This window comes from Indicator indicator, chromosome 8, assembly GCF_027791375.1.
Source record: "Indicator indicator isolate 239-I01 chromosome 8, UM_Iind_1.1, whole genome shotgun sequence".
Lineage (NCBI taxonomy): Eukaryota > Metazoa > Chordata > Aves > Piciformes > Indicatoridae > Indicator > Indicator indicator.
In genome coordinates this window covers 6,925,038-6,936,000 of record NC_072017.1, presented here as the reverse complement: position 1 = coordinate 6,936,000, position 10,963 = coordinate 6,925,038, and the positions used below count along the sequence as shown (strand labels likewise).

General features: G+C 39.4%; 1 protein-coding gene across 3 annotated transcripts in view; it reads left to right on the top strand.

The window, feature by feature from the left end:
- Positions 1–218: 218 nt before the first annotated feature.
- The window catches only part of KLHL5 (kelch like family member 5), a 42,704-nt gene continuing 31,959 nt past the window's right edge, over positions 219–10,963 (top strand). For all 3 annotated transcript variants that reach the window (XM_054383272.1, XM_054383271.1, XM_054383270.1), the window contains exon 1: positions 219–610. In XM_054383272.1, coding sequence (XP_054239247.1) covers positions 234–610 — 377 coding nt within the window. In that variant the 5' untranslated portion in view covers positions 219–233. The remainder of the gene's footprint in view (positions 611–10,963) is intronic.

Below are 10,963 nucleotides of genomic sequence, written 5' to 3'. Positions count from 1 at the left end.
CCTTTTGTTTATATTCAAATTACATACAGTTGAAGAAGCTGTCTCTTTCTTTTTTACTTTTTTTTTTTTTTAATGTGGATGCGGTGCTTTCTCTTCTCCTCTCCTGTAGAAAATCTACTTGCCACAGACAGGCAGAGCATGTGTTTCTCTTGTCTTGGTTGGGTGCACAAATCTTCTTTTATGCGTGCTGCTTCTTACCCTGTTGCCTAGACGATCACTGGCTTTCACTAAGGATGTCTGGTCCTCGTAAAGAGTTTGACGTGAAGCAGATTTTAAAAATCAGATGGAGGTGGTTTGGTCATCAGGCGTCAGCCCCTAACTCCGCAATTGAAAACCACCAGGGAGACTTCTGGAATAGAGGACAACGTGTAACAACCACTGCTACCAAGTTTTTAGATTCAGGTAACCTACCTTTAACATCAGTTGGCTACAGAAGGTCCAGCCAACAGGATTTCCAGAATTCACCTCTCTGGCCAATGGCATCCACCTCAGAACTCCCTACATTTGAATTTGCAGCAGAAGACTGTGGAGGTGCACGTTGGCTTGACAGACAAGAAGCAGATGATAGAGCAAGTGAAGAAGAAAATGAATCGGACAGCAGTTCGTGCAGGTTAATTACTACTTTCCTGTTGTGAGAAATGCCTTTTCCTTGCATGTCTACAGCTAGCATGCATATCTAGGCTAGGCTTTATTCGAGGCTGAAATGCTTCAGGAAGCTAGCAGCTGCTGTGCATCACAGACAGAAAACAATTTATAGTCGGGGTTCCGTGTGCTTACTAGGACTTTTTTAAAAGGCAACTGCAGGCAGTGTGAGAACGAAGTGCAAATGTGGATGCACTCACTTGTGTTTTAAATGGTACACCAAGTACATGCTGCTGTGGACAAAGTACTGTCTGTTACGTGGTACTGTTGCAGGATGCTTTCTAAATCATTTTGAAGTGACACCAGTTGTTTAATTATGCTGAGAATTAGTCACATGCCAGTTAGCAGAAAACTATGATAATGAAAGCTTCTTGTGATTCTTATCTGATGTTTCCATATGCTTCTGTGGATAAGGATGATAAAACTGTGAAAAATATTTGGACTATTAAAAAAAAATTCTTATGCATATGCAATTTAAAGGAAAAAATACTTCATCTATTGAAACCAATCAGTGTGTGCTTTGAAGTGATTGCAGTTACATGCCCAGTTGTCTTAAACTGTGTATCTACCTTAAAAAGAAAGAACAGTAGTTTTTAGCGTCTATAGGTAGGTCTTGATGTTCTTCTTTTGCATAACATTACTAAACATGAAACTGCAATTTTTTTCTTTAATCAAAGGCGTTTACAAGTTGCAAATTAGGCGGGTTAATCTTTATTATCATTTTAATTCTATTTCCTTTTTACTGTGTAAGTCAGCCATTCTTCACTGAAACTACTTTTCCTGAAAGTGCATAGCAGTATACCATTGTAAGTAAATTTTATGATGTTTGCTTTCATGCTTTTAAGAAGAGCTTTGCAATGATCCAGCGTTTCTGAAAGCATGGCTATTTAAAAAGGGACACTGTTTTAATAAAATCTGTTAAGGACAGATCAATCTAGTTAGAGCACTTTTAGTGTTTTGCATTCCCTAAGAGAAGAATTAATTTAGTAGGAGGGAAAAGTAATCCTCAACATTAACACTAACTACCTGTGGTTTAAATATGCTTTAAAAGTTCAAGGTAAAAACGCTAGGGAGTCAACAGTGTATTTGCTTTTATCACTGAATGGCATAAGTCCTAGAATTACAGGGAAAGGAGATCCTGCATATTGGTGCTTCAGAACAGCAGCAAATCCTGCTGCAGCGACTGTGTAGCTACAAATAACATAGCACTGAAGAGGTCCTGTTTGAAGTAATGTATTCAGGTATGAATTTTTAAATAGCTATGTCACTGGATAATAGATATGATACAGGACATCACCTTCCGTTCCAGCAACATCATCTTGTGGTGTGAATTTTTTATGTGCAGCGTTACCCCAGATAGGATATTCTCACCAAAGCAAGGCAATTAGTGTAGGAAAGACATGCAGTTTTAAGTGGGAAATGTGTAGGCTGAAAATACCACACGTTTTTTGCTCTTAATTGTAGGAGAAGAATTTACATATGACAAAGTGAATTTGTTACTTTGGAGAACTGCAGATATGTATTTAGGGGGCATGAAAAGTCTACATAGAACTGGGGGGTTTGGAGGTGTCTTGGTTTTAGTTTTTGTTTTTTTCCCTGTATACTGCAGGAAATGCATGTAGAGTTTGAACCTAGTTTGAAGTATATTTTTAGTACATGCTTAATCATCTGCAGCATATAGAGTTATTTGCAGTTCCTTTCTTGTCTTGTAATTCTTGCTAGCATTTTACTTTCATGCTTGAAAATAAATATTATACATCAATTTTGAGTTCAGTGTTGGTACAACTTAATATGTAATGGCAATTGCTTTGTATTGTTAGCTCCATCTCTAGTCTCATGGGGAAGACTGTACTTAAATCATGTTTTGTTCACTCCCTTTGTTAAAAATGTATAAGCTGATGGGCAGACTATGCAAGCCTGCCTAACAGCTGGACTTTTTCTGATGTTAAGAACTTAATTAAATTGTTGTCCTTTTTTAATTGATCTAAAAATACAGCTTCTTATATATTAGCTTGAGTTTAAAAAACAACAAAACGCAACACATCTGTGTAGTTGTCAAAGGGTTGTTTTCTCATGCAAAAACCCTGTTGCCTTCATTAAAAACAAACTCTGTGTGTGGGGAAAAAGAATCCTTGTTTTAAACTTTTTGTAGAAGTTACTTCTTCACTCCTTACTTCACTCCTCTGTAACTTACTACAAAGTTACAAGCCCTGAAAGCATGAAGTGAAAGAAGCAACTCGACTGCTTTGTGTGTATCAATCATTCTTCCTCTTTGCCACGTCATATAGCACAGGTAGAACAGCATATAGATCAGTCATTCTGAAAGCTCTAGATCATGACATGACTCATTTAGAGGAAAGCCACTGTAGAATTCATTTGTTATTAGTCTGGTGGCATAAAGAATAAGCAAATTCCAAGTTTAGTACCAAGTTTAGGCTGCATCAGAGATGCAAGCAGATCGTCTAGATTCAGGGATCAGAGCTAGTCAGCTGTAATGCTGTTCACATCATGCTCCTGTGTGTTATTGGTAACCAGCATTAGCCTGGATGTTTGTTTACTAAGCCAGTGAGGCTGCTGGAATTTTTCTGCTGGTTTTTGTCTCCTCAATTTCCTCTGTTGCTGCTGTTTGTTAACTCTCTTGCATTCCTGAGGCAATGGTCATCATTCTGCATTTGTACACTTTTTACATTTTCCCAACAGCTGTGTAGGCTCTTGTATAGCAAATTTAAGCTTATTAGCAAGAGATTTTTTTTCTTCACGTTTTGTAGGTGTTTTAGCAACAGTCCACAGGCCTTGGAGACATGGTGGATATCAAGCTAAAAATACCTTAGTATGCAGATTATTGTGTCTGGTTCATTTCACCCAGGCATGCATTAAAATATTGGAATTACTTTCATGTAGTTTAAAGTATGGAAATGTATTCAAATATAATATAAAATGGATGTTTATATTTGAACAAGAAATGTGAAGGGTATTTCAGGATTCATCAGTTGTGTCCCAACCTTGAACAGTTAGTAAGGTATCTGCACTTGATTTTCAGACAAGGTCTGGATGTACCAGGTGGTAGCTACTCTGTTCTATATGAACGGCCTTGGAGTTAGTACAGTGTAATTTACAATCTAATCTGCTCCCTCCCCAAAAACACTCCAGTTTTCAGTCTGTAGAAAACTTTAATATGCCTTTTATTTCACCTCAGTCCTACTTGACCTTGGAGTCTGTAAGTTCTTTAGGACACCTAGTTATGCAGTGTATTTCTGTGTATCTCCTATCATGAGATAATGCAAATTTGTCAAATAAGGAGGGTTGATAGATTTCCTAAGTGTGGTGTGGTAGTAGCACAATACTTGAAATTAATGTAAAAAAACTACAAAAAGAGCATTTTTTGGCAAGATATATGCATGGACTAGATAAAAACCAGGAAACTTATTGAAAGACAAGTTGTTTTACAGGGAAGAATCTCAAGCTTTCTTGTTTTGTTTCTTCCATGCTGCTGCTAAATTCTTTTGTTTTCCTCTGTGCTTGTTTCATCTTCACTTGGGTTATGTCTATGAAGATTTGAATAGACTTGGTGCAGCACAATTATACAGCAAAGATGAGGCAGATTGAATCTAGTAAGCTTGAGCACTAGCTGTTGTAACCAAGATAAAGTAATACGAGGCTTCAGCATGGGCTTTGCAAAGCCACAGGGGACTTCAGCTATTTGTTTGGATGGAATGGACAGCCAGACAGAATTATATGCTACTGGTGACATTTGTGTGGGTGTACAAATTCATTGCACTAAATCCAAGATGTCTCATGGACAGGAAACATCAGTGCTGCAATTGAAGGTCTAGATGCACTGCAACGTGCTGACATTATTTCTTACCAAGATGAGAAGCACAGATGCAGTGGTGCTGGCTTAGCAGGCTGTGTATACATGTCTTTGTTGGGCTGGAAGAGGTAACACTGAGGCTGTGCTCCAGCTTCTCATGCCTGTTGCTGCTCATGCCAGTTAGATTAAGGATCATGCAGATGTGTTTGTGTTTCCTTAAACCTGTGCCTTTTGGCTGCAAGATTGTTGTTCTGGCTGTTGCTATAATTCTTTTCTCTAGCACAGAGTAAATCCCTAGCCCTCAAGTTCGTGTGCATGTATAGCCCTTCAGTATCTCCTGATTAGAGAAGTATCAGGGTCACTTTTGTCCTCTTTTCCACTGTCCTTCCTTACATACCCTATGGATTTTTAGCAGTCTTTGTTGTTATACTCCACAGCTTTCTCCTTTTATTTATTCTCTTCCCAGTCTTTGGAAGAGTGTCTTCATTTTTACCATTGCTTGTTTTTTCCAAGAATCTTTTCAGCATCCTTCTTTTCAACAAATTCCTTTCTCTGCAGCTGAGATTCTTGTCTTACTGATTTTGAAAAATGAAGTGTTTTACTTCATACACAGTACAATAAGAACCACAGAAGCTGACATGTATTTGTTTTTCAAGTTGTGGTCTGAAAACATGCTCGATCTTCTCCATGTATGACCTAAACATTGACTACCTTAACCTAAAGATGTCTTGAAATTGCAACAGATCTTCTAATTATATTATTACCAAAGAAAAACCTTGAGGGCATGAGTTTCTTATGCAGTGTCCTGCCTCAAAGGAGACAATTAGATTACCTTTTGGCTGCATAGGACTTTTTATTCTAATGATTATTTTTCATTTAGGAAGTCCAGCTACTGGAGATTGTCTGTTTCTAAGAGAGAAATGTATTTTTTTATCCATCTCCACAATTTTGCAGGGTTAGTACTTCCAATGCTTTCATCTACATGCAACAATGTATGGAACACAGAATTTAAGCCAATTCATAGAATGGTTTGGGTTGGAAGGGACCTTGAGGATCATCTAGTTCCAACCCCCCTGGCATTGGCAGGGGCACTTCCTGCTAGCCCAGATTGCTCAAGGCCCCATCCAACCTGGTCAGGGAGAGGGCATCCAGGACCTCAAGTTTTTCTTGCTCCAGTTCCCATTGTGCACCATTTTCAGTGTCTCTCTGGAAGCCACATGAGTTGGTGTGTAGTGCTGCCTGCACTAATTCCAGTAGCACAGAGAGAGCATTTGCTTTTAGATAGGCTTCCTGAGGGGACCAAGTTTATGCAGTTCTGTTCTGCGTTGCCTCTGCCATTTCCCTGGTAGCTTTGAAACCCACGGGCCATTTTCATCCTAATGTGAGAGTAGGCAGAAATCTCAAGGATAATGTCACTTCTCTCAAATGGCAGCTAGTTAATGGTGAGAAACTCAGCTTATTGCCTGCACTGAGAAGATCAGAATTCATCTGCTGCAAAGCTGGCTGCACAGCTTCCCTTAGTCACGTTATTTGTGGTCTCTTGCCTTGTGAGGCAGTGCCTTAAGGAATTGAGTGGAAACAAAAAGAGCTGGCTCGTGGTGGGAGATGGAGTGGGAAAAAACAATGCAGAAATCTTCTGAAAATTAAAGTTTATTTGTTGATTCTGTGAAGGAGTTCTGAGCTGACATAGTAAACTTACGTGGTAGTATTATGAGTGTTTTCTCCATCAAGATCACACTAAGCTGGGAGGTAATGTTGATCAACTTGAGGATAGGAAGACTCTGCAGAGAGACCTGGCCAAGCTGGATTGGTGGACCAAGGCCAGTGGTATGAAATTCAACAAGGTCAAGTGCTGGGTCCTGTGCTTGGGTGACAACAACCTCATGAATGGAGCAGAGTGGCTGGAAACTGCCTGACATAGAAAGACCTGGGGGTGTTGATTGACAGCTGGCTGAACATGAGCCAGTGTGTGCCCAGGTGGCCAAGAAGGCCAACAGCATCCTGGGTTGGATGAGGAATAGTGTGACCAGCAGGACCAGGGAAGTAATTGTTCCCTGTACTCAGCACTGGTGAGGCCCCACATTGAGTACTGGGTTCATTTTTGAGCCACTCAGTATAACGACATCGAGGTGCTGGAGAAGGTCCAGAGAAGGGCAGCAAAGCTGGTCAAGGGTCTGGAGAACAGTTCTGGTGAGAAGCAGCTGAGGGAATTGAGGTTGTTCAGCCTGGAGAAAAAGAGGCAACTACCTCCAGTTCTGGGCTTCTCAATTTGAGAGATGTTGAGGTACTGGAACATGTCCAGAGAAGGGTGACAAAGCTGGTGAGGAGCCTGGAACACAAAACCTATGAGGAGAGGCTGAGGGAGCTGGGGGTGTTTAGCCTGGAGAAGAGGAGGCTCAGGGGTGACCTCATTGCTGTCTACAACTATCTGAAGGGAGATTGTAGCCAGGTAGGGGTTGGTCTCCTTCTCCCAGGCAGCCAGCAGCAGAACAAGAGGACAGTTTCAAGTTGTGCCAGGGAAGGTACAAGCTGGATATTAGAATGAAGTTCTTCACAAAGAGAGAGATTGCCCATTGGAATGGGCTGCCCAGGGAGGTGGTGGAATCACCATCCCTGGAGATGTTCAAGAGAAGCCTGGATGAGGCACTTAGTGCCATGGTCTAGTTGATTGGATAGGGCTGGGTGATAGGTTGGACTAGATGATTTTGGAGGTCTCTTCCAACCTGGTTGATTCTATGATTCTACCTGAAAGGAGACTGCAGTGAGATAGGTGTTTGTCTATTCTTTTTAATATAAAGTGATGGGATGAGAAGTGGCCTCATATTGCACCAGGAGAAGTTTAGACTGGGTATCAGCAGGAACTTCTTGGCTGAAAGGGTTCTCAAACACTGTAACAGGCTCCCCAGAGTTGAATCCCCATCCTTGGAGGTGTTTAACAGCTGCAGAGATGCAGTGCTGAGGGACATGGTTTAGCACCAGACTTGGCAGAGTTAGATAATGGTTGGACTCAATGATCATAAAGATCTTTTCCCACCCAAACGATTTTATGATTCCATAAGATTCTGCAGTTGTAAATCTCATTGTGATGCTGCCCAACCCCTTTGTCCTGTAGTAAGGCTGTAGTAAGCAGCTGCACTTCAACATACCGTTTCTGTCAAAAGAAATGTGACTTTTAAATGCAAGGAATTAAGCAGTTATTTGCTGCAGAAGGTTAGAAGAGACAAGGTAGTACTTGTGTACAAGGTCAGCATCTGTGCTACATAGTCTTGATCTAACCATGTTGCTCTTACTCTGCAGTCAAACTCCATTTTTGCACTTTTTGTGGAGTAATAGACCTCTTTTTTTAAAGTACCAATGAGGCTGCAGTTCAATTAGGTGAACTGATCATGGCAATAAACCAGTTTTGAATATGAGTGGATTTAGTGCCATGGTTTAGTTGATTAGATGGTGTTGGGTGATAGGTTGACTTGATGATCTTGAAGGTTTTTTCCAACCTGGTTAATTCTGTGAATTTATACATAATTTTTCAGAGGGAACTTTTTCAGACATGATTTTACATAATTTCTCAGGAAAAAAAAAAACAGACCAAAACCAAACAAAAACTGAAAACAACAACCAAAAAACCCCACACAAACAAACCAACAACAAAAAAAAATTAACTTAATTTAAAATTTCCGATTTCATTTCTCTGTTTCTGTTCCAAAATTAATAGTTTGAGATGTGTGTTTAGTCATAGCGAATTCTCTATTGTTTCATTTTTTTTCAAAGGCAGATGTGGAGATGTTTCATGTAAAAGATGCCTTCCTAAAATTAATACAAAATGCATAAAATAAAATGCTTGAGAAAGTGTTGCAGCCTTTGTTATAGCCAAGGTTCATACTTACTGGAATTCACAAGTTGTTAACTAATATGTCTGCTATAAAATAACTGTTCTAAGTCCTACTTTAATCTCCTAGCTTTAAAATAATTAAAATACCAAATGCTATTAATTGGAACATGTTGTGTTTCTCCCTCATAAAAGTAGAAGAGCACTGATGCCTCTCTTTTGAGAGAGTTTAGTAGAAGTGGAAGGAAAGAAGGCTTGAGGATGTTACAGTTCGGTTTGGGTTTGTATTACTTTGTTTAAGCTACAACAATGAAACAGCACCAGAAGCAGAGTTGTGAATTCAGCTCTTCAGTCAGGAGAGGATAACAGGATTTGGTAGTTATTTTAAAGCTATGAGATTAAATTTAAAGGAGTTACAATGGTTGTTTTATAGCAATGACACATAGTAGTTAAAAACTTAGAATTTCCAGTATGAACCTTGACTCTACCAAACCTTGGCTGAGATACTGTTTTCAAGCATTTTATTTTATGCATTTTGTATTAATTTTAGGAAGACATCTTTTGCATTAAACATCTCCACATCTGCCTTTGAAATAAAAATGAAGCAATAGAGAATTTGTTATGACTAAGAAAAAACCCCAACACACATCTCAGACTATTCAGATATGCTTTTACTTTTGAAACTCTTTTTTCACCACTTTACTAGCCCAGTTAATTGCTTCATTACTTTTCAATGATCTGTTCTATTGAGCAGAGCTCCTTAATCCAAACATCCTACTTCAAGAAATAAAATCCTTTAAAAATGAATGGGTTCATAGCAGAGCTTATACATGATTTCAGTTTCAAAAGGCATGCTCATATAAATTCTTTATTAGATAGAGAAGTTGGCATCTTTAATATAGAAATGTTTGTCAGCAGGGCAGGAAAATGTGTAGTTAGCATGAGAAAGATCTTCTCCTTTAACTTACATTTTTACAATCATACTGAAATTGTAGCATAATAAAAATTTGTCAGTGCTAGATATGATCTTTTTGACAGAAATAGAGAAAGAAAAGGTGGACCAAGGAAAGTGTGACTGAAGTTCAAGGAAAAAAGGAAACCCTGCTGAACAATGCTCTAAGATACTCATAGTAATATTTCCACTTAATATGTTGAAAAAGCTATCTTCCATCTTAATATTGAAGGAATGTGCAGGGTTCTTTGATACCCTTTTCTTGTGCACTGGCAGCCTCAGTCTTTAATGTCATTTTGTTAGTAGCAGATGAGGCATGCAGAAGTAATTAATATCTCTGGCTTATGGGAGGGGAATTTCATCCTGGACTTACATCGGAGTTGAGAGCCAAATCCAAAAGCCACCTTGATACTCAAGAGCTGCAGGACCTCATGACTGAGTGTTTGCTCTGAGCATGGGATTCACAGGTCAGTGTTAGATACCCAGGTTTGCTCTGTCTGGGGAGAAGGGATATAGGCCAAGAGTTCTGGAAGGTATTTCAGTAGTGCTGCTGGGAGAGAAGAAAGCAGCTTCTTCCCTTCCTCTGTTTTTTCCTTGCTTGTGTATTCTTCCAGCCTATCATAGCTGTGGCAAACTGAACTGTGAAATAGATTAATAAAACAGTTTGGAGAAGGAAGGAGGTTTAAATTTTTCCTAACTGTGATAGGTATAATTAGCCCTTAAAATCTTTATTTTTCTTTTTTTTGCAAGTACCTCAACTATTAGATTGTCTCTTTCGTGTTCTCTTTATGAACCACTGAAGCTTACTCTTTCTTTCCTTCTCCTTTTCCTTTCTTGTGGAAAACAGTTTGCAAGTTACTGGCTAGAGGACAAGAATAAGGTTAAACATCTTCAGCTGAGGGGAAGAGCTAAGCCTGGCTCTGCTGTGTCCTTAGTAAGTGCTTTGTTGTGGGCAGTGAAAAACAGACACCACTGCAATTATTTTTTTTTTATTGAACAAGGGTGGTGACTGCCACTGAGTTCTGTGCAGAAGGTACATGTGTACTGTCTTGGGGCTGGCAATAGCTCTAGTGAGGGTGATCCAGCAAAATGCTGGCTTGAAAAGTTTTCCTTCTCCATACTAGTTTGCAGCTCACATTCTACCTGCACAGCTCTTTGTGAGGTTGCAAAGTAAATTAAATCCCTGATATTATTTTAATCATTATTAATGGGCTTAATTTGAGGAATCTGGGTTAAAATATGTTTCAACCAAAGGGGAAAAAAAACCCAAACCAACAAACAACAAACCCACAACAATCTGTATCAACACAATTGAGGATGTGCTAACTTGTGATAAGGAACAAGAATTTGCTAAGCATGTTGACCAGCACATTTTTCTTTCCGTTTCTGTTTCTTTTGCAGGGTTGTTGGTTTAAGAGTTGCTTTCCTTGAGTACTTCTTGCTCTCTGGCTGTCAGAATGGCACCCAGTTTTGCAATATAATAGGTTTTTTATCATTGCATGGTTACATTTTTCACATAGGAGTTCCTTGATTCAGTTTTCCAAAATGGCCACAAAGAGTACTTGTTCCAGCTTGTAAGAGGGCCAGTGGTGGAGCAGAGCAAGTGACTGATGGGGGGTGAGGAGCACTTAACACAGCTTAAATAAATGCTAACCATAGCTTCAGAGAGCATGTTTAATAAAACCCTGCAAGGGAAGGAGGTAGGCAGGTATATCAAATCTGATCCATTACT